The sequence below is a fragment of the Equus asinus genome, chromosome 9 (assembly GCF_041296235.1).
Source record: "Equus asinus isolate D_3611 breed Donkey chromosome 9, EquAss-T2T_v2, whole genome shotgun sequence".
NCBI classification, from domain to species: Eukaryota; Metazoa; Chordata; class Mammalia; order Perissodactyla; family Equidae; genus Equus; species Equus asinus.
Window position 1 is genome coordinate 26,363,944 of NC_091798.1, and position 24,319 is coordinate 26,388,262.

Below are 24,319 nucleotides of genomic sequence, written 5' to 3' on the forward strand. Positions count from 1 at the left end.
TGGTGGTGATCTGGGAGCAGTGTGGTGGTGATCTGGGAGCAGTGTGGTGGTGGTCTGGGAGCAGTGTGGTGGTGGTCTGGGAGCAGTGTATGGTGGTCTGGGAGCAGTGTGGTAGTAGTCTGGGAGCAGTGTGGTGGTGGTCTGGGAGCAGTGTGGTGGTGGTCTGGGAGCAGTGTGGTGGTGGTCTGGGAGCAGTGTATGGTGATCTGGGAGCAGTGTGGTGGTGGTCTGGGAGCAGTGTGGTGGTGGTCTGGGAGCAGTGTATGGTGATCTGGGAGCAGTGTGGTGGTGGTCTGGGAGCAGTGTGGTGGTGGTCTGGGAGCAGTGTGGTGGTGGTCTGGGAGCAGTGTATGGTGGTCTGGGAGCAGTGTGGTGGTGGTCTGGGAGCAGTGTATGATGGTCTGGGAGCAGTGTGGTGGTGGTCTGGGAGCAGTGTATGGTGGTCTGGGAGCAGTGTGGTGGTGGTCTGGGAGCAGTGTATGATGGTCTGGGAGCAGTGTATGGTGGTCTGGGAGCAGTGTATGGTGGTCGGGGGGCAATGTAATGGTGGTCTCAGAGCAGAACATGGAATTAAGGAGCTGTCCGCCCACCAGTCTTAACCCAGAAACCTGAATGATTTTTCTTCCAAGGCATCTTCAGAGATTTTGGGGTGCTTCTGGCTACTTTTGGCAAGCCCAGTGGGAGAGGCTGCTGTCTACATTTGAAGGAAAGGAGTGGATCCTCTACATTATAGGTGAGGTTCCAGGACCACCCGCACTGAGAGTTTGGCTAGTTGGTTATAGATTCATTCTTTTCCTGTTGTTTAGTTCTCTACTTGGGGACTTCTCAGCTTGTTATTCCAAGGAATGAGGACGTAAAGTTTAAGACGGTGGTAACCCCAAAGAGTGTTAAACTTGTGGGCAAACTGGAAGGAATGTCTAAGGATATCTAAGAAAACAATTCGAGAAGTTGACACCCCCCCAAAAAAATTTAAAAATGAAAAAAGAAATCATTTGTTTGAAAACAAATGCATATGTAGAGCAATAATCCTGCTTATAGATGTCATGTTCACACGCACAGAGAGCTGCTCTATCTCGTGTGAGGCTGTGTCCTTGCACCTGGTGCAATCTAGCTCCCGGGGCCAGAGAGCAAGCTGTTGCTCAGTAAATATTTACTGATAGTGTGAATGGCTCGAAGCAAGCCTGCGGAAACAGAGTGGAAGAAAAAAGCCATTTCAATATAGATATTTATGACAGCATGACCCACCATAGTGAAAGTCCTCATCCATTCATTCACTCAAATAACATTTATTAATGTTACTCTGTGCCAAAGTTGTATGGAGCATAAGAGATATTTAAGGTAAAGTGTTTGTTTACCTCATTAAAAAACTATGTCACAGTGTAGAAGGGGAGATAAAAAAGTGTCAGTTGTCACAAAGCAAAAGTACAAATAAAATGTCCCTGCTGATTGTTTTCAGCTAGGAGAACTCTGAAAATGGGCTGAACATTACATATGACAGGTTCAATGGAATCTTAAGCAGTCACTGAAAAGAACAATGCAGATGGCAAACGTATATGGACAAAAGGGTGGGAAAACATTTCATATATTTATGTATTTATATATGTTACAGTGGTAGGAAAACTAACCTATAACCTGAGGGATAAACAAATACCAGAGAGATAAAATATTTGCAATTTTAAATGTTAGTGCTGGAGGAAAGTTCAAGATCATCTCTTGCTGTGGTTTTCTTTCTGTATTCTTCAAGGAGTCCTTGGATTTCCAAGTAAGCAGCCACCTTGATGGACGGCCCACTATGCAACTACCAGCCTAATTTTTTTTTTCCAAAATAAAAAAGTTTGTTATTTCTGAGAATAAAAGTAAATACATGCTTATTGTTAAAAATAAAAATCAGGGGCTGGCCCTGTGGCCGAGTGGTTGAGTTCGCGCACTCCGCTTCAGTGGCCCAGGGTTTCACGGGTTCGAATTCTGGGTGCGGACATGGCACCGCTCATCAGGCCACGCTGAGGCAGCGTCCCACATGCCACAACTAGAAGGACCCACAACTAAAATATGCAACTAGGTACTGGGGGGATTTGGGGAGAAAAAGCAGGAAAAAAAAATTTTTAAAAATTAAAAAAATAAAAATCAGACAATTCAAATAAGCATAAAGAATCCCATATCCAAGGAATAACCACTAAGGTATTAGTATAAATCTCTTATATATTGGATATATGGTTGAACTTATAAGACTATTTTTTTCATTGAATGGATTATAGACATCTTTCATGTCAGTTAACATAGATTTACTTATTATTTTAAGCTGCTCATTCTGTTACATTGTATGGAAATACTCTAATCTATTTGGTCCATTTCCTACTAATGGACATTTAGGCTGCTTAAATGTTCTACTGTGATTTTTTTTAATGCTGTGATGGACATTTTCTCTTTCTCTCTCTTTCTGTCTCTGTCTCTCTTTCTGTCTTTGTCTCTTTGTCTCTGTCTATCTCTCCATCTCTCTCTCTCTTTTCACTTCAGATACTGCCAAATTGCCCTCTAGGATGTTTGTGCCGATCATATTTCCCCACAGTGCTGGCCAAGTATTTTTCAGGTATCAGTTGTCACAAGGCACTGTGGTTGATGGAACAAGAAGGATACTGGATTAGGGATACAGAGATACAGAGTTAAGTAAAACATCCTGGCCCCTTGGGATACCGAATTTAGAGCAGGAGGCAAAACATGGACAAATAAAGTTAATAGTACAAGAGTTAGGTAACATTGTAATGTCACTTGAATAACTGCCAGTGGGGTGGAGAAAGTGCTTGTTTGTTCACAGCAGGAGATCAGAAATACCTGGAATGACTTCATGGAAGAGTGGGATGTGGAGCAAAAACCATATCTAAATTTTGTCCTTTTTTTTTTTAGGAAGATTAGCCCTGTGCTAACATCTGCTGCCAATCCTCCTCTTTTTTGCTGAGGAAGACTGGCACTGAGCTAACATCCATGCCCATCTTCCTCTATTTTATATGTGGGACACCTGCCACAGCATGGCTTGACAAGCAGTGCATAGGTCCACACCCAGGATCTGAACTGGCAAACCCTGGGCCACCAAAGTGGAATGTGCGAACTTAACTGCTGTACCACTGGGCCAGCCCCTAAATTTTAAGTCTTGATCAGCATTCTCTAAAATATCCTGCAGAACATCAGTGCTGTGGGATGTTAATAAGTGGACTGGCCATAGAATTTATCACCCAAATAGGGACACTTGTGAGAGTAAATGAGGTGTTATTAATAGTTATTCTGGAATGATGATGTAAATTGAAATTGTCCTGGGCAAACAGGGATGCATGGCCACCCTATTCTTAGGTGTTCTGAGAAAACAGAGTTCTAGGGTAAAAAAAAAAAAAAGCGTGGGAAAGGTTGAGTTTAACAAAGTCAATAGGTTTCTCCACTGCAGGAATTGTCAGGCCTGTTAACACACTAGTCTGGGCCATGACTCTCCAAGAGGGAAGGGCGTGAAGACTGTTTAACCGAAGAGTCCCTTGAGAGACGAGTTTTCTGCTTTGGGAAATGCTGACTAGACACCTGAAGTCCCACTGCTCCGTTAGCAGGGTAATAGGGCTTAGTCGCCCTGCTGCACTCACTTGTCGACACAAATAATCCATAGCCAACCTAAAAATGAAAATTGGGGTGAGTTTATTATGAGCCGAATGTGAGGACCATATAGCCCGGGGTCTTCCTTGCCCAAGGAAGGAAGGACGCCAAAGGAGTAGGGTGTACTGAGTGGTTATATACCCTCAAAGAGCATGTTTCACATATGATTGAAATGTCCCTTTTACAACAGTCACGAGATTGCTGTCAGCACAGCGATTGACGGACACAGCAGGTAGTGGGTCTGCTGTCTCAGTGGACACAGCAGGAAGCAGGTTTGTTGTCCCAAGCTGGGTGGTCACAGGCTGTGCACAACAATCAATTCCTAGCCTAGGGAGAGACGCTTATCCTTAAGGAAATACCAATGTGGAGAAGTTGCATCTTTATCTTAAGGCCGTTTGTTCCTGTCTTTGGCACATGGCAAATGCTTAAAGCAGATACACAATGCATGCTCAACACATCAGGCCCTTTTGGAAAAACAAGGTCAGGCTGAATTAGGTTTACACCAAATGGCTTCCTCATATTCTCCAATATATCCTATTGCTTGCCATTTATTTGTCAGACTCCTAGTCCAGCGCTCGTTGTGAACCATACCATACCAAGTACTTCCTTCGCTTCTCCCTTCCTGGGCAGTTCGTAAATGGTTCAGTGGGCATAGATGCTCCAATGTCAACCTGAATTATTTATATTTTGGAATGTATTATACATCTTAACATAATTTTTTTTTTGTCTCCAATCACCTAGAAAGTGGTTGTCCCCATTTTACAACTAAGCAAATAAATAGAGACACTCCTTATATGACCTGTCCATGTTCCCACAGCTAGTTTGTCACCCCAGGACTAAAGGTAGGCCCCCTGGCCCCCAGTACCAAGAGCTCCCTGGCAAAGGACAGTCTACAGTGCAGTCTTTGTCACCAGTAAGTGTGTGTTTACTTAACACATGTGGAAGAACCTGAAGTCGCCCTGATTGTTTCCTCTGCTTCCCAACCTTAGGTGCCACCCAAGTGCCCAGTCTGCTTTTCTGGAGTTTCAATGGGCTTCTATTGGTGGTTGACACAACCGGAAAACCGAACTTCATCTCCCGCTACCGAATTCAGGTCGGCAAGAATGAACCAGTAAGTGTTGCTGCAGCTTCTCCTGGTCTGTGCACAGAAAGCAAGAGCCGAACCACACTCTCAAAATTCTCACCACTGGCACAGGAGAAACCACGGCCAGTGGGAGCCAAGTTATTGTGTGCAAGTTCCCCCAACTTAGAAGGTTAGAGAGAGGACGTAATTTACCCAAATCTCAGAGCCTGTCAGTCAAGACTAATGTTCTGGTCTTCGGATTCCCAGGCCTGGCCCTGTATCAGCCTGTGCATCGCCCACCCCCCCCCCCCCAACCTCCCCAGCACTGTGATCAGCGTTTTACGAACAGAAATGATTGTTTCAGCCTGGCACCGGGCAGAGTTCCAGAGATGTCAGGCAGCTCCCTCCTTATCCATGGGAGCAGGGATAGCAATGGCTGGATGCTGACACCAGGGTAACAGCTGTCGTTGTGAGTGAGGGAGGCAGCTGCTGAAACAATGACTAACCCACTATAATAGAAGGATGGTATGGATTCTGAATGTTGGGGTGGTGCTTGTTTTTGAGCAGGCCTCCTTCCCAGTTATTCAGTTCAACCAAGAGTTCATCCATGATAAACAAGACCCAGATCCTGCTTATGAGGAACTCTTGGCCCAGTAGGGGAGAGAAGGCCAGCACGCACATTGCCGACTTCCACAGCGCCAGGAACGGAGCCCTACTGCTCCCTGAGCCCGGCTTGCCTGCTGGGTGATTTCATAACCTCCAGGAGCCTTTGCTTAACACAACAAGGAAGAATTTGATTCTTAAAGCCCAGATTCTTCCCCCAGCCCCACCCACATCACATGCTGGCACATTCCAGGCAAGACAATCACCTCTGAATTATCTGCCCAGGTGCCTGGGTGAATCACCTCAGCTCTCAGGGCGTTGTGCCCCAGCCCAGCACTCTGGAAAGCAGAATGGGTGACAAATAGTGCCTTTGACCCACATTTTCGGAACAGCCCCTTCCTGCATCAGAGCTGCTAGCCTGGCTCCCAGACCCCCTCAATTGAGATAATAGCTGCCAGCCAGCCAGGGGGCTTCCTCCAGGTCCAGCTTGGCAGGTCATGGACTGGAGCCTAAGTGTTAAAGCCAGTGCTTGGTGCTGAGAGCCCTTCATCTGTCAGACTGTGGCGGTCTCCTTACCAGGCACTATTGACGACATGCTTACATCTTCAAGGCCAAGTACTGTAATAACCTTCATCGTTCTCATGAGGAAACAGAGGCTTTGAGATGTGACATGGGTAGAACCATGATTCCCACTCAAGTTTTCTAACTCCAGGGTTCATGCTCTTACCCACCAGGCCACATCAGCTCTCAAGAAATCACCTAACACGGTAACATTTCAGGGTCTACAGTGATTGGAGAGCCACACAGGGAAGACCTCACTGCATTGTGCAGAGGCTGAGGTTCAGGAAGGTGCAGTGACTAGCTCAAGGTCCGACTGTGCCTGGGAAACAGAGCCAGGGCTCGTCTCGTCTGTGTCCAGGTCCAGGCTCCTACACTGCGTGCCTCCTCAGGTGGATCCACAAGTAAGAACGGATCCCCAGAGGCCATTTAGCCTTTGACCCATTTCAGGAAGGCCTGATCCTGGACCTAAGACATCAGAAACAGATTCTTAAGTGGGACCTGAATGATCCACTTAAGATCATTCCCATTGATCTATTTACTCTCCCACTTTCCAGCTGGTTCCCACCTTCTCCTCTCTCCACAAATCCCATGCACCTCCTCCCCTCACCTCCTCCGAGAGGAGGGGCTTGCTTCCTACCTCACTAGGTAAATTGGAGCAAGCAGAAGAGAGCTCGCACAGACTTCCACCCCATCAGCCTAGCAGCGACACCTGCAACAAACACGCTCTGCCTTCCCGCTGAGACAGCACGTGAACCCTCCCAGCTCCTGTCTGCAGCCCGTTCCTCCACTCTCTGTGCACTACACGCGCTTGTTTACTCCAGGAGATTACTCCAGCAGTTCTCCCTTCTCCTTCTTTGTATGTTTTTTCCCGCCCTCCCCTAGATTATTCCTCTCTGGATTATTACAAACATGCTATAAAAAATTTTTTGCCCATCTTAAAACCAAACCAAACAAAAAACCCTTGACTTCATCTCACATGCTCACTCCACTCATATTTTTGTTCCCCTTTGCAGCCGAGCTCTTTGAAAGAGTATACAGCTTTCAATTCCTCTCTGTCCATTCTCTGTTTCCCAACATTTTGCAATTACAAAAAATTGTAAACATCTATGCAGAAGTTGAAAAAGTAGTACAATGATCACTCATTTACAAGCCACATAGATTCACCAATTTTAAACATTTTCCACTATTTGCTTTATCTGTAAGTAAAAATATAAATGTCTATGCATCTATAATTTTTTGCTTAGGCATTTGAAAGTAAGTTCCAGACATCATAAAACTCCACCCTAAAACCTTCAGCCTGCATCTCCTAAAATAATCACAAAACCATCCTCTCAGGGGCCAGGCCGGTGGCATAGTGTTTAAGTTCACGTGCTCCACTTTGGTGCACCGGGGTTTGTAGGTTCGGATCCAGGGTGCGGACATCACATCACTCATTAAGACATGCTGTGGCAGTGTCCCACATACAAAATAGAGGAAGATTGCCACAGATGCTAGCTCAGCAACAATCTTCCTCCAGTATAAAGAGGAAGATTGGCAACAGATGTTAGCTCAGGGCCCATCTTCCTCCCACCTCCGGAAAAAAACCATCCTCTCACCTCCTCTATAAATCTCCTCCAATTAGGCCTTCACTCTCACTGCTCCACCAGAATTGCTCTTGGCAAGGTCACCAGTGTTCCTGTCTCAAGCTTGTCTCATGAGACTGACCAGAAGCGTTTTCACGGCTGCTCATTCTTTCATCCCTGTTGTATCTTCTTATAGCTGGCTTCCAAGACACCCGCTCTCTTGGTTCTCCTCCAGCCTCACTGGTCACTCCTTCACAGTCTCCTTTTTGCTTCCTTCTCTTCTCCCCAACCTCTTAATGTTGAATACCCTGGGGCTCAGACATTGGTCCTCTCCCTCTCTTCATTCCCTCAGTTATCTCTTCCAGTGTCATGACTTTAAATTCCATCTGTATGACGACAGCTCACAAGTTTATATCTCTAGCCCAGAACTCTCTTCTGAATTCCAGGCTCAAATACCCAACTGTCTCTTTGACATCTCCACATGGATGTCTCATGGACATCTCCAATCCAACGCGTCCCAAAGAGAGTTTTTGATCTCCCTTGCAAAGCCGATGCCACCCACAGCCTCCGCATTCTGAGTTGATGGCAATTGTACCCTTTAATTGCTTAGGCCAAAAGACTTGGAGTCATCCTTGATTACTCTCTTTCTGGCATACGCCACATCCAGTTTTGCAGGAAACCCTATTGGCTCTCTTTCCAAAATAGATCCAGAATGCAACCACTTCTCACTCCCTCCTTTGCTGCCACCCTAGTCTAGCCACCATCCTCTCTTGTTTATATTATTGCAATTTTTATTGGTCTCTCTATTTCTGTTCTTTCTCCCCTGCAGTCTATTTTCAACACAGCAGCCAGAGTAATCCTGTAAGATTTTGTCATTTCTCTGCTCGCAACGCTGCAATGACTCCCCTTTCCTCTTGGAGTAAAAGCCAAAGTCCCCACAATGGCCTACAAAACCCTGTATGCTCTGGCTCCCTCACCTTACCCACTCACTCTTCACCAGCCAAGTATGCCAGAAAGGTGTCTATCTTAGAGCCTTCTCACCAGCTATTCCTTTGCCTGAAGACTCTTCCCCCAGATATGTTTGTTTCCCTCACCTTCTTCATCTTCTTGTTCAAATCTCACCATCTCAGTGGAGCCTACACTGACCATTCTATTTAAAATTATTGGTTCCAGGAATATAAACTGAGTGAGGGCAGGAATCTGTTCCTTGCTTTCTTCCCAGCACGTGGAACACTGCATGCTACATAGAAGATGCTCGATAAGTGAACGAATAAACATGTGTGACACCTCCTGTTGATCAAGGTTTCCAGAAAAGGAGTATGGCTTCATCTACAGGTGCTCTCAAACCAGGCTGACCAGACCTGGCTTCACCATTGAGTGCAACTAAAAGCTTAGAAAGTGAATTCTAGAGTCAGTCATACATGCAGTGCCTGGAGTCTGATGGAACTTTGAACACAGCCTCACCTAGGGGCAGAAACCCTTCCAGTTTTACAGAGTGAACTTAGGGAGAAACCTGTTCTGACCAATCCCAAACCAGTTTATCAGGACCCAGGAAGTGACCTGTGGTGATGGGGCTGTTCCCGGGAGGCCCAGTGCTCTGACGAAGGGAAGGGTCAAGGGGTTACTGATTCTTGGGGAGAGGCTGGCTGTAGTATTGAGACTCAACAGGGTCTGGGCATTTGGGGCCAGCTCTCCACAGTGACCCTGGAGAGAATGCTCAGGTAGGCCCCAGGCTGACAGCTCCTCTGTGAAAACCAAGAAGACAGGTCACACGAAGTTAGTCAAGCGGCCAGATGGGCAGCTCCCTGGCTCACCTTCTTCACTCTGGACCTAGTCCAGTGAGGCTGGACCACATGAGGAGCAAGATGACTTTGATCTCTGCACCTGATCAAGGTCAGGCCTGTCTGGATGAAGGGCTATAAGGGTGAATAAGGATATCAGCAGGAGAGTTGACAACCTTCTCCAAGCACCCTTGCAGCTCCCCAGGGTGCCTGTCAGGAATACGTCAGGCCTGGCCAGAGAAATGGGGAGGACAGTGGTGACAGTTGCAGAACCAGGAAGGAGAAGGCAGGATCAGGTCGAGACTGAAGGCTGCCAGGAGGGGAGTTTCGAAAGGCGGGGGCATTACCAGATGGTTCTACCCCAGGGTTGGGCAGCAGTCAGGGGCTGCTGGCTACAGCCAGACATCACTCCTAGCATCCACCCCTGAGTGAGGGCCTCCTGTGAGTGGGTCACAGTGGAGTCTAGTTTCTAGAAGTTTCTCACTCTTGCCCATCTCCTTCCTTCCTTCCCTTGGGCAGGTGGACCCCGTGAAACTACGCCAGTCAATCCGCACAGTTCTCTTCAACCAGCACTTTATCACTTGCCCTGTGCTGGTCTTCCTCTATCCCATCCTCAGATTGTGGGGAGACCCCTGCCGCCGAGAGCTACCCACCTTCCACTGGTTCCTCCTGGAGCTGGCATTCTTCACTCTGACTGAGGAAGTCATGTTCTACTACTCACACCGGTGAGCAGCCCCTCGGTCTCCTAGGGCTCACTTTCTTTGTTTTAATCTTATTTCTTTATTTATATTGTGGTAAAATATGTATACATAAAATTTACCTTTCTATCCATACAGTTTAGCAGTATTAAATACATTCGCTTTGTTGTGCAACCATTACCATTATTCACTTCTAAAACTTTTTCATCATTCTGAACAGAAACGCTGTACCCACTAAACAATGACTTCCCATCCTCTCCCCCCTCAACCTCTGGTAACCTCTATTCAACTTTCTGTCTATATGAATTTGCCTATTCTAGGTACCTCGTATAAGTGGAATCATACAATATGTGGCCTTTTGTGTCTAGCTTGTTTCCCTAAACTTAATGTTTTCAAGGTTCATCCATGTTGTAGCATGTATCAGAATTTCATTTCCTTTTTTCTTTTTGACTCTACTTCCAAATGTTTATTTTTTTCTTGTTTTGTTGAGGTCATAATAGTTTATCACATTGTGAAATTTCAAGTGTACATTATTATTTGTCTCTCACCACATATATGTGCTCCTTTACCCTTTATGCCCACCCCCTAACCTGCTTCCCCTCTGGTAACCAGTAATCTGTTTTTGTCCATTTGTTTGTTTATCCTTCACATATGAGTGAAATCACATGGTGTTTGTCTGTCTCTGTCTGGCTTATTTTACTTAACATAGTACCCTCAAGGTCCATCCATGTGGTTGCAAATGGGACGATTTTGTCTTTTTTATGACTGAGTAGTATTCCATCGTGTATATACATACATACATATACATATATATATATATATATATATATATATATATATATATATCTCCATTGTGTGTGTGTCTTCTTCTTTATCCACTCATCAGTTGATGGGCATTTGGGTTTCTTCCATATCTTGGCTATTGTGAATAATGCTGCAGTGAACATAGGGATGCATAAGTCTCTTTGAATTGTTGATTTCAAGTTCTTTGGATAAATACCCAGTAGTGGGATAACTGAGTTGTATGTTATTTCTATATTTAATTTTTTGAGAGAATTCCATACTGTTTTCCATAGTGACTGCACCAGTTCACATTCCCACCAGCAGTGTATGAGAGCTCCCTTTTCTCCACATCTTCTCCAACATTTGCTATTTTTTGTCTTGGTGATTATAGCCATTCTAACAGCTGTATGGTGATATCTCATTGTAGTTTTGATTTGCATTTCCCTAATGATTAGTGATGTTGAACATCTTTTCATGTGCTTATTGGCCATCTGTATATCTTCTTTGAGAAAATTTTCATATCCTCTGCCCATTTTTTGATCGCGTTAGTTCTTTTCTTGTGGTTGAGTTGTGTGAGTTCTTTATTTATTTTGGAGATTAACCCCTTGTCAGATATATGATTTGCAAATATTTTCTCCCAGTTGATGTGTTGTCTTTGTATTTTCTTCATGGTTTCCTTTGCCTTGCAGAAGCTTTTAGTCTGATATAGTCCCATTTGTTTATTCTTCCATTTGTTTCCCTTGCCCAAGTAGACATGGTATTTGAAAAGATGTTTCTAAGATCAATGTTAGAGTGTATTGCCTATATTCTCTTCTAGGAGGCTATGGTTTCATATCTTACCTTCAAGTCTTTAATCCATTTTGAGTTAATTTTTGTGTATAGCATAAGATAATGATCTACTTGGATTCTTTTGCATGTGGCCGTCCAGTTTTCCCAACACCATTTATTGAAGAGACTTTACTTTCTCCGTTGTGTGTTGTTAGCTCCTTTGTTGAGGATTAGCTGTCCATAGGTGTGTGGTTTTATTTCTGGACTCTCAGTTCTGTTCCATTGATCTGTGTGCCCGTTTTTGTACCAGTACCATGCTGTTTTGTTTATTATAGCTTTGTAGTATATTTTGAAGTCAGGGAGTTTGATGCCTCCAGCTTTGTTCTTCTTTCTCAGGATTGCTTTAGCTATTCTGGGTCTTTTGTTGCCCCATATTAATTTTAGGATTCTTTGTTCTATTTCCATGAAGAATGTCATTGGGATTCTGGATTGAGATTGCATTGAATTTGTAGATTGCTCTAGGTAGTATGGACATTTTAACTATGTTTATTCTTCCAATCCATGCACATGGAATATTGTTTCCATTTCTTTATGTCATCATCAATTTCTTTCAATAATATCTAATAGTTTTCCGTGTATAGGTCTTTCACTTCCTTGGTTAAATTTATTCCTAGATATTTTCTTCTTTTTATTGCAATTATAAATGGGATTATATTCTTGAGTTCTCTTTCTGTTAGTCCATTATAAGAGTATAGAAATGCAACTGATTTTTGTAAGTTGATTTTGTACCCTGCAACTTTGTCATAGTTGTTGATTATTTCTAATAGTTTTCTGATGGATTCCTTATGGGTTTCCATATATAGAATCATGTCATCTGCAAACAGCAAGAGTTTCACTTCTTCATTGCCAGTTTGGATACCTTTTATTTCTTTTTCTTGCCTAATTGCTCTGGCCAAAACCTCCAGTACTACATTGAATAAGGGTAGTGAGTGGGTAGCCTTGTCTTGTCCCTGTTTTCAGAGAGATGGCTTTCAATTTTTCACCATTGAGTATGACATTGGCTGTGGGTTACTCATTTATGGCCTTTATTATCTTGAGGCACTTTCCTTCTATATCTGTTTTATTGAGAGTTTTAATCATAAATGGATGTTGGATCTTGTCAAATACTTTCTCTGCATCTATTGAGATGATCATGTGGTTTTTATTCCTCATTTTGTTGATGTGGTGTATCACATTGATTTATTTGCAGATGTTGAACCATCCCTGTGTCCCTGGTATAAATCCCACTTGATCATGGTGTATGATCCTTTTAATGTATTGCTATATTTGGTTTGCCAATATTTTGTTGAGGATTCTTGCATCTATGTTCATCAGCCATATTGGCCTGTAATTTTCCTTCTTTGTGTTGTCCTTGTCTGGCTTTGGGATCAGGGTGATCTTGGCCTTGTAGAATGAGTTAGGAAGTGTTCCATCTTCTTCAATTTTTTGGAATAGTTTGAGAAGGATAGGTATTAAATCTTTTTTGAGTGTTTGATGGAATTCTCCTGAGAAGCCATCTGGTCCTGGACTTTTATTTTTTCAGAGGTTTTTGATGACTATTTGAATCTCTTTCCTTGTGATTGGTCTATTCAGACTCTCTATTTCTTCTTGATTTAGTTTGGGGAGGTTGTATGAATCAGAACTTATCCATTTCTTCTAGATTGTCCGATTTGTTGGCATACAGTTTTTCACAGTATTCTCTTATAATCCTTTGTATTTCAGTGGTATCCATTGTAATTTCTCTTGTTTCATTTCTAATTTTATTTCTTTGAGCCTTCTCTTTTTCTTAGTGAGTCTGGCTAAGGGTTTGTCAATTTTGTTTATCTTCTCAAAGAACCAGCACTTAGTTTCATTGATCCTCTCTACTGGGTTTTTTTTTTTTTTTTTGGTTTCTAGTTCATTTATTTCTGCCCTAATTTTTATTATCTCCCTCCTTCTGCTGACTTTGGGCTTTGTTTGTTATTCTTTTTCTAGTTCTGTTAGGTGTAGTTTAAGATTACTTATTTGAGATTTTTCTTATTTGTTAAAGTGGGCTGGTAGTGCGATGAATTTCCCTCTTAGGAATGCTTTTGCTGCATCCCATATGAGTTGGTATGGTGTATTTTCATTTTCGTTTGTCTCTAGATTTTTATTTCTTCTTTAATTTCTTCAGTGATCCATTATTTGTTCGGTAGTATGTTGTTTAGTCTCCAGATATTTGTCACTTTCCCAGCTTTTTTCCTATAGCTGATTTCTAGTTTCATAGCATTACTGTTGGAAAAGATGCTTGATATGATTTCAATCTTCTTACATTTATTGAGGCTTGCCTTATTTCCCAACACATGGTCTATCTTTGAGAATATTCCATGTGCACTTAAGAAGAATGTATATTCTGCTGATTTTAGATGGAGTGTTCTATATATATCTATTGAGTCTATCTGGTCTGGTTTTTCATTTAACTCCACTATTTCCTTGTTGACTTTCTGTCTAGATCATCTATCCATTGATGTAAGTGGGGTGCTGAGGTCACCTATTATTATTGTGTTGCTGTTAATTTCTCCTTTTAGGTCTGTTAATAGTTCCTTTATGTACTTTGGTGCTCCTGTGTTAGGTGCATATATATTCACAAGTGTTACGTCCTCTTGGTTAAGTGTCCCTTTTGTCATTATATACTGTCCCTCTTTGTCTCTCATTGTCTTTTTTATCTTGAAGTCTTCTTTGTCTAAGTATGACAACACCTGCTTTCTTTTGTTTGCCTTTAGCTTGAAGTATCGTCTTCCATCCCTTCACTCTGAGCCTCTGTTTGCCTTTAGAGCTGAGATGTGTTTCCCGGAGGCAGCATATTGTTGGGCCTTGTTTTTTAATCCATCCCGCCACTCTCTTTTAATTGGAGAATTCAATCCATTTACATTTAGAAGTGATCATTGATATATGAGGGCCTAATGATGCCATTTTGTCACTTATTTTCCAGTTGTTCTGTATTTCCCTTGTTTTTCATCCCACATATTTCCAACTGCCAGTTCAGTTTGGTATTTCTTTATGATGGTTTTCTCAGTTTTATCTTTATTTATCATTTGTTTCTCTGTTCTGATTTTTTGTTTAGTGGTTACTGTGAGGTTTGTATAAAAGATCTCATAGATGAGATAGTCCATTTTCTGATAGCCTCTTTTAGTCTAAGCAGGTTCCATCCCTTTCCTCTTCCCCATCTAAGTTATTGTTGTCACAACTTATTCTGTTTTGTGTTGTGAATTTGTGATTAAAATGAAGTGATTGTAGTTATTTTTTATGCTTTCCTTTCCTTTATTTTTAATGTTATAATTGTTTGCTAACTTGTTCTGATAGCTGAAATTTTCTGATTTTGTCTATCTCTTTGCTCAAGGCTTTGTAAACCCTTTATTTATTTATTTTCAGGTATGAGGGCCTTCTTGATCATTTCTTGTGTGTGTGTGGGGGGGGGTCTTTTGATGATGAACTCCCTCAGCTTTTGTTTATCTGGGAAAGTTTTTAATTTCTCCATCATATCTAAAGGATAGTTTCACTGGATAGCGTATTCTTGGCTGAAAGTTTTTGTCTTTCAGAATTTTTAATATGTCATTCCACTCTCTCTGAACCTATATGGTTTATGCTGAGAAATCCACTGAAAGCCTGATAGGGATTCCTTTGCAGGTTATTTTCTTTTGCCTTGCTGCCCTTAATAATTTTTCTTTGTCATTTACTTTTGCCAGTTTACTAATATATGCCATGGAGAAGGTGTTTTTACATTGACATAATTAGGAGTTCTATTAACTTTGTTTACATGTAATTCCAGCTCCTGCCACAGGTTTGGGAAGTTCTCAACTATTATTTCTTTGAACAAGCTCTCTTCTCCTTTCTCCCCCTCTTCTCCCTCTGGAATACCTATAATCCTTATGTTGTGTTTCCTAATTGAATCGGATATTTCTCAGAGAATCTCCTCATTTCTTTTTAGTCTTAGTTCTCTTTCCTACACCTGCAGCTTTTCTATACTTCTGTCCTCTAAACTACTGATTCTGGGGGCCGGCCCGGTGGCACAGCGGTTAAGTTCGCATGTTCCACTTCTCAGCAGCCTGGGGTTCGCTGGTTCAGATCCTGGGTGCAGACATGGCACTGCTTGGCAGCCATGCTGTGGTAGGCATCCCGCATATAAAGTAGAGGAAGATGGGCACGGATGTTAGCTCAGAGCCAGGCTTCCTCAGCAAAAAGAGGAGGACTGGCAGTAGTTAGCTGAGGGCTAATCTTCCTCAAAAAAACAAAAAAATAAACTAGCGATTCTGTCCTCCATAACATCAGCTCTATTTTTTAAGGACTCCAAATTTTTCTTTATCACATTCATTGTGTTTTTTATCTCCAACATTTATGATTTTTTTCATAGTTTCAATCTCTTTTGTGAAGAATTCCCTCTGTTTATTAATGTTATTCCTGAGATCATTAAACTGTCTTTATGAGTTTTCTTGTAACTCAAGAGTTTTTATAACTATTTTGAATTCTCTGTCATTTAGATTATAAATTTACATGACTTCAGGATTGATTTCTGGTTACTTGTCATTTTCCTTCCAGTCTGGAGTGTTAATATACCTCTTCATGCTATGTGATGGGGTGGACTTTTGCCATTGCATAGTGGTAGTATCGGGTCACCGATTCCACCTGCCACCACTGAGTGGGGCAGGATTGAGCTTTCTGAGCCTCTGTGACCCCTTGTGGATGTGCCTGTCCATTGGAAGCTGTGCCAACAGGGCCCCTCTGCCTCTGCCTGCTGGCCACTGCTGCTTTATACACCTACACACAGGCAGGGATTCCATGCTCTGGCCAACTGGCTGAGCTGGTGTGCTAGGCTTGGGGTGCAGGGGCATTTTCTTTTGTGTGTGCAATCCCACTGTCTGTCCACCTGGGCTGCTCGGCTTGGTGTGGACACCCCCACGAGCTTAGCTGTCTCAATGTGGAGTGTTCATTCCCACAGGCTGGGAGGCAACTCTGAGAGTGCAGGCATTCCCATGGACCGCTTCCTTTTTCCCCTTCTCCTCTCAGTGTTGCGTGCTGGCTGCCATGCAAGGTCCCACACCCTAGATCACTGCTGCTCAGGAGGGAGAGGAGATCTCCTTACCTCCTTCCACTGCCTCCCAGGGAACTCCAGTATCCCACCTTCAGACGTATGGTTGAGTGGATCTCTCAGACGTCTGTTGTGTTGTGTGAATGTCCTCTGTTGGTGTATGAATGTCCTTTTCATTGTATTTTAGAGGGGAGAGACTAAGAGCTCACTCTGCCACGATGCTGACGTTACTCTCTCATTCCTTTTTAACGCTGAATAATATTCCATTGTATGCATATGCCATATTTTGTTTATCCATTCATCTGTCAATTAGACAATTGGGTTGCTTCACCTTTTGGCTATTGTGAATAATGCTGCCATGAACATGAGTGTACAGGTATCTGAATCCCTGCTTTCAATTCTTTTGAGGATATACGTAGGAGTAGAATTGCTCTATCATATGGTAATTGTACATTAAACTTTTCGAGGACCCACCAAACTGTTTTCCACAGCAGCTGCACCATTTTACCTTCCCACCAGCAAAGCACAAGGGTTCCAATTTCTCCACATCCTCCCAGCACTTGTTATTTTCCAGTTTTGTTTTGTTTTTTGACTTTTTTTAGGGCTCACTTTTTTTTTCAAGATTTTATTTTTCCTTTTTCTCCCCAAAGCCCCTCAGTACATAGGTGTATATTTTTAGTTGTGGGTCCTTCTAGTTGTGGCATATGCGTTGCTGCCTCAGCATGGCTTGATGAGCAGCGCCATGTCTGTGCCCAGGATCCGAACCAGCAAAACCCCAGGCTGCTGAAGTGGAGCATGTGAACCCAACCACTTGGCCACAGGCCCAGCCCCTAGGGCTCACTATTAAACAAGGAAACTGGAGCCTTGGAATTGTAGGTGTAGGACCAACATCACTTGGCCTCAGAAGCCTCCAATTGAATAGTTAACTAGACAACTATTTGTTCCATAATTGACAACTTAAGATCACTGAGGAATGTCCAGAAAAGAAAGAGCCTTCTCCAGTCATCTGTGCAGCAGGGCAGTTTCCCATTCATTTCTTTATTGAATCCTTTCTGGGCAGCATCCCCATTTTACAGCTGATATAATTGAGGTAGAGAGAGGCAAAGTAACCCACTCCCAAATTATGCAGCATGAGAAGTGGGGTTAGAACTTGAAGGCAGGTCTGTCTGAGCACCAGTCCAGTGTGTTTTCAACTTTGCTCCATAGATGTAACCCCTAGTTCCTACCTTTGGTTACTCATGGTCTGCTGGGGGAGGGAGAAAGGGAGATTGGCAGATTATTAACTATCAACTATTGTCCCAGTCTCCTTCACCACCCAACATTCTACAAGAAAATCCACAAGAAGCACCATGAGTGGACAGCTCCCATTGGCGTGATTTCTCTCTATGCCCACCCTATTGAGCATGTGGTGAGTAGAGCTCCTCTCTCCCCAGACGCAAAGGGCAGAGGGCCCCAACCATCTTCCCTAGATTTCCTGAAGAATTAGACTATACTGGCCCTTTCTTTCCTCTTTCCACTAAATAACTACCATTTCTTATTGACCGAGCACATGCCAGGCTATGCTAGATGCCCAACATGTTACCTCGTTTAATCTTCCCAACAATTGTAATCCTCATTTTGCTAATGAGGAGGTTGAGGTTCAAACAGTTAATAATGTCTCAGGTTACAAAGCTGAATGACTCCAGCAAATCGAGGTCCTGAAACTCTTTCAGCTTCTCCAGATCTGAGTAAAGGAAGTCTTCCTGGTACCACTCTAGGGCAAAGTGGACACCCAACTGGGTGCCCTCCCTCTCCCTGAGGCCCACCTTCAAACAGCCCTTTCTTTGCAGGCCTCCAACATGCTGCCAGCGATGGTGGGTCCCATAATAATGGGCTCCCACTTGTCTTCCATCACCGTGTGGCATTCCTTGGCCCTCATCACCACCACCATCTCTCACTGTGGCTACCACCTACCTTTCCTGCCTTCGCCTGAATTCCATGACTATCACCATCTTAAGTAAGGCCCCTCTCCCCATTGTGGGTCCCTGGGCAGTAACCTCCACCTTTACTCCTGGAGTTTCTGATAGCAGACATGACACTGGTGTCTCAGTTTAGACATGGGTGCTAATGGAGGGAGAGGTTTGGAGGTGGGGAGAATAGTGACCACACTGGACCCAGACTACCTTGTCCTTTTCCTTCTTTCTGACACTAGGTCTTCCATAAACTGTGGGTTTTAAACCTTTGTTTAGGTTCTGGACACTGAGTATTTAATGTAAGCTATGGACACTGTCAGAACAATGCCTATAGGCATAAAAATCCTGCATGCAGTTCAAGGGCAGTTGTGTGCCCTCTGAAAGTCTCCAGGCCTCTTCCAGTGTGCTCTATGAACCTCCTGCACCACAATCCCCTGAGATGCTTTTTTCAAATGCAGGCTCTTGGGTTCCACTCCAAACATACTGAATCAAATTAGCTGGGGGAGCAGGGCCTGGAAATCTGCATTTTAATACGTGTTCCAGGGGATTCTGCTGGAGGTGTCCCTGAACCTACCTGAACAAGCCAAGCTCTGTCACAGGTTTTGACTTGTGTGCATCAGAATCACAGAGAGCCTTTCATAGGAAGACCACAGATTTTCAGTCTGGAGTGGCCCCAGGAATGTGTGCAACACCTCCCCAGGTTATTCTGATGCAGGTGCTCAGCATGGTGGGGACAGGTTGGGGGTAGGAGGGCTTAGAAATGCATGAGAGGGGCTGGGCTGGTGGCATAGCAGTTAAGTTCGTGTGTTCGTCAGTTCGGATCCTGGGTGTCGACCTACACAGCACTCATCAAGCAATGCTGTGGCAGGCGTCCCACATATAAAATAGAGGAAGATGGGTACAGACATTAGGTCAGGGCCAATCTCCCTCAAAAAAATGAGGATTGGCAGCAGATGTTAGCTCGGAGCTAATCTTCCTCAAAAACAAACAAAATAAAGAAATACATGGGAGCCCGGCACAAATGAAATGGAGGTCAGCACACTGGCCTCCAGCACCTTCCTCTTTCTTCAGGTTCAACCAGTGCTACGGCGTGCTGGGGGTGCTGGACCACCTCCATGGGACTGACACCGTGTTTAAGCAGACCAAGGCCTACGAGAGACATATCCTCCTGCTGGGCTTCACTCCACTGTCTGAGAGCATCCCTGATCCCCCGAAGAAGACAGAGTGAGAGAGGGCCCGAATGCCACCCTGGCTGTCCCCTCAGCAGTGGACTGCTAAGGTGGCCTGAGGCCTCCTGATCGGAACTAACAACTTGCTCCTTCAGCCATGCTCTCTCTAATGACGGCCCCATGAGGGCAGGGGGAAAGTCAGCTTCCTAGCAAAGCACGGCCAAGGATGGGATCAGGGCTCGCCCAGCTGCCACTGTTGTCTCTCAAGGGGACCAGGACTTGGCTTAAGGAAGGGAAAAAACAGCTCCCAGAGACTCCTTTGTGGCCTAAGCAAGATGTAGAGAATGACAGAGGTGGCAGTGAGACTGGAGGCTACATGGCTCCAGGGACAGCTCCTTCTGGTCCCAGGGGTTGGGGGAACCAGAAGACATCGTTTTGCTCCTTTCTGTCCCCAAAGCTTTTCTCATACCCTACTCAGGTCAGGGCCAACACACACACACACACTGAGTCTGTGACAAAGGCCCCACTTCAACTCTGTCCCACTGCAAACAAACATCATCCCCCTCTGAAAAAAAAAAACCCAATCCAGGGAGCTCCCCACTGGATTAAAACTGAGATACAGGCGAGGCACAGAGCAAGCCCCAGTACCTTCAGCCATGCATGGAAACCAAGCCCTGTGGACTTGATAAGCTGGGGCCCCTTTTATCCACAGAGGGAGGGGTCAGTGTTGCTGACTTTTGGGGACACCCAACAGAGGCCCCTTATTAGCCTCTCTGAAGCAGGATCAAAGAGGCTAGAACCCTCTTCCTCCAATGAGAAGGCAAGAAAAATATAGCTGAACAAAGGGCAAAACCTTCATTTTTCCCCAAATGATTAACCAGCTGTCTCAACACCACTTATTCCAGATGATTTCATCAGTGATGCCATTTTCAAGGGAAACCTTACCAGGAACCTTATCATCTAGAACAAAACCACAGGGAGGCTCAGGTTGAAGCAGTCCTCACTCTGGCTTTCCCTTAGCAGCCACTGACATGGCCGGGAACATGAGGCTCCCAAGAACTGGAAGAACTCTCTTTGGTTTGAAAGGTCATTATCAGTTACTAAATTCTTATGTATATTTGGGTCTATTTCTGAACTTTTGGTTCTCTTCTGTCCAGAAAACCACCCACTGTAGTTTCATAATATTTCTGGTATTATCTGGTAGGGCCAAATCTCCAGGCAGAACTACCAAAAACGACTTCTTCCTAACAGCCCTGGACCCCAAAGGACCTGCCCAGTAGACCAACTGGGCACTTAACAGGCAGCGAACTCCCTGGCCTTCCAAAGCCATACCCACCCTCCTCTGGCCTTGGTGGGCCTGGCTCCTCCCTAAGACAGCTAGTGCTCTCAGCTTAAGCACAGCTTCTGGGGCATCAGTGCTCTAAGTTCTCACAGCTGCTGGCCTGCACCCACAACCTGTTACTACAAATAGCTATTTGGAAAATATCTTCAGTGTACTTAAGAAGGGTAGGGAACAAGGAGTGTGGATAGAGAGAGGGAACAGATGTGTTCTTCCCCTTTAAGGTCTTTAGGTTTTGAGGTACTGTAGGGGCTTAGAGAGACAAGAGGCTGTCATTCTCCCACCACTTTTGGCAGGCAGGTGGTGGGCCCTGGCGGAGGGGCCCAGCTCTAACCTTTTCTGCATCAAACAGAATGGCCCTGAGCTTGGTTAACAAATAAGACTCAAGAAAAGGCTGAGGTCTCAAAATTCCCAGCTGAAGATGTGAATGTGAAAGGAGAAAGCATGGAAAATAAACTGGCCTCCTTTCTTTCCAGTAGCTGCTTGTTTTTTCTCTCCACTACATGCCTCATTCCAACACTCACGATCACGTCATCTGGGAGCCACAGCAGGGCAACTAATCAGTGGCCTCGTTCTTGGGCATGCCTAAAGGTTGTGGAAGGAGACTGAACTGTCTTCCTGTTCCCGAATCAGTCTGCAGAAGCCCTGGCCACTATCTCCTAAACTCTCCTTCAGCCCGTGGAGGCCATGGGTTCCTGCCCACCGGAGGGACAGTGGAATTCTCTAGAAAACCGTTTTTGATGGGATGCTCAGGTGCCAGGCATGTGAGACAGTTGTCAGTTGTTGAATGAATAAACAAGGCCATGCCTCATTGTTAGGTTTGTAATTATACATCTAAGCCAGACTGGTGCCAGCTCCCAGCCTCACGGCCTGGAAAAAGCCAACAGCCCAGGGGCCAGTCTTGGGTGGTGTGTGTGTGTGCACGCTCATCGTTCCATCCTTCCCTAGCGTCAGTCCTCACACCTGGACTCCACCAAGGCCACAGTGCTGAACTGTTACTCCTTTACACCCCAGCAGGAAGTCTGTTAACTGAGGGGCTGTGCGAACCCTCCTACCTTCCCGACAGCAACCTCTATCTTCCCAGCTGTCTCCTAACACAAGGCCAGGTCACAGCCAGTGCACGAAATCCTAGGAGCAGAGCAATATTTCAAGGTTGAAATTCTGCAATTCTGTCTGTTGGACTGGTGTCTCTTTGTTCTGACTCGACATAGCTCCCATGTCTCACTTAAGACACAAGGTGGGCATGAACTCAAGGCTGACAGAACTCACCTGGATACACTAGCAGCCTTAGCTCTGTGAGGCGCCACTGCCATAGGGAGATTCCCCAGAAGCCCAGGGCAGACCCTGCAGAGGTTTCCGGGGCACATCCAGAGTGCAGGGTTCCCCTGGACCCAAGGGAACCCGCACTGGGCCCCATCCCTCAACACCCAACAAATGCACCCCCAATGGGAGACCAGCCAGTATTTTGCCTTTTCAAGTTTTTATTTTTATACATTTTTTTGTATTAAAAAGAAAAGCATAATTACCACAAATTACAAAGGACTAAAGCAGGACTAGAATAATGAATGAATCACTTCAGCCTGGAAAGCAGATACTCTCAATAATATTAATGTTATAATACAAGCTCATTCAAGTATTTTACATTTCTTTTTTTTTTGTCCTTTTAAATGTGATATCCTAGCACATGGTAAAGATAATGTACTATGAGCATAAGGTGGAACCTTCTCCGCAAAGCCAGATGACAAGTTTTCCTCTCCAGTGAGAAATGGGCTGTAAGTTCAGATCTTCTCCGCCTGTGCCATCAACACAGCTGAAGGAGAGGGTGGGGCTGAGGCTAACCTAGGGACCCTTCCACACAAGATACTCTGGGGTTCCACTCAGGAGGGTGCCAGACGATCCAGACCACTACCCAGACTTTTGGCAAAAACTTCCCCACCCCCTAGCTAGTTGTCTTCCTTGCCCCTCCTCCCCACTTCCAGGGCCTTCTGAGCAGCTTACTTTCTTTTGTAAAATCAGTCATCAGGAAAGGAGAAAAGAGCTACAACGGAACAAAACAAAAACGTAACAACTTTGACATGGGGACTCAGCTCTCAATCTGAGCCCCAGGGGCCCAGGCTGGGGCAGGGCTCGGCAGCCCTTCTCTACTGGTAGTGCATTTGCTCCCAGGCTCAGGAGAGGGTGAAAGAGAAATCTGCCCCTTTGCAGGGCGGAGGCACACAGACCTGTTTGATGCCCAAAGCAGGGAGGGCATGGACCAATCTTGGAAGGGTGCAGGACAAACAGAAGGATTTGGACAGGCTGTCACTTTGTGTCTCAGATCTTGGATCCCCCTGGGAGGATGGTGGGTGTGAAGTGGCAAGCGCCGAGGGCCCCCCCGCCCACCACTCCTTGCATGCTTGTCACAGATACATCGGTCCTAAATTCAAGTGTCTTCAGAAAGTGAAGATGTAAACTACTCTTTGCAACATTAACTCCTAACATGTTACAAAAAAAAAAAAAAGGAAAGAGAAAAAAGCCCCCTCCCCCATCCTCAGCCTATGTTGAGATGAAGTCCTCACCTCCCCACCCCAAAGGGGTCTCCCTCTTTCTGAGGTGTCTGTGGGGAGGATCAGGGAGAGGATGGCAGCCCTCCGGCCTGGGAGTAAACTCTAGATAAGAACCACCTTTTCCCACACTCCCAAGGCTTCCTTGTACCCCCAAACCCAGCAGAGGACAAACACTGAGGTTTCTGTGGTGTTGGATACAGTACAGGGCTGAGCGACCCAAAGGAAAGAAAGGAGGAATAAAGGGGTGGAGGAGGGGGTGCAGGAGTCCAGTGTCTGGTACAGTGTGGGGCAGGCACCAGACTGGGCAGGGAAAAGCCTCAGATCCCATTAGCAGAGCAGAGACAGGACGCTCATCCTTGGATTTCGAGACAACCAGCTCACAGGAACTGAGATGGGCTTCCCACATACTAACCACTGGGAGGGTAGCGGGTGGGGGTGGGAGGGCACAGGCCAAAAGCAATGAGGTGCCCAAGACAGAGGGCAAGCCCTTGCCAGCCTGGGATTCTGTATCCTACTCCTCACCTTTGGGCCCAACAGAGGAAGCAGTTGAAAAAGAGGGCCAAGGAAGTGTCAGCGACTGAGCAACACCACCATGAGCTTCTCTGTGCTGCCTGGTCCCCACTAGGGTGAACACGTCACCACGCCTGCACCTGACACACAGCCCAGTCTGTGTGGGTCAGTCCTTTGTTGCCCTCCCTAGCTTTGGATGCGAGTAGACTCCAGCCATTGCGTTGTCATCCACAGCCCAAGCAGTCAGTGGCTGGAGAAGAGAAGTCAGGTA

General features: G+C 45.0%; 1 protein-coding gene across 3 annotated transcripts in view; it reads left to right on the top strand.

Annotated features, from left to right (window-relative positions):
- The window catches only part of FAXDC2 (fatty acid hydroxylase domain containing 2), a 42,993-nt gene extending 21,523 nt beyond the window's left edge, over positions 1-21,470 (top strand). For all 3 annotated transcript variants that reach the window (XM_044777754.2, XM_070517171.1, XM_044777757.2), the window contains 6 exons: positions 630-733; positions 4,620-4,741; positions 9,720-9,925; positions 17,835-17,940; positions 18,362-18,528; positions 19,556-21,470. In XM_044777754.2, the coding sequence (XP_044633689.1) occupies positions 630-733; positions 4,620-4,741; positions 9,720-9,925; positions 17,835-17,940; positions 18,362-18,528; positions 19,556-19,712 (862 nt within the window). In that variant the 3' untranslated portion in view covers positions 19,713-21,470. The remainder of the gene's footprint in view (positions 1-629; positions 734-4,619; positions 4,742-9,719; positions 9,926-17,834; positions 17,941-18,361; positions 18,529-19,555) is intronic.
- Positions 21,471-24,319: the final 2,849 nt, after the last annotated feature.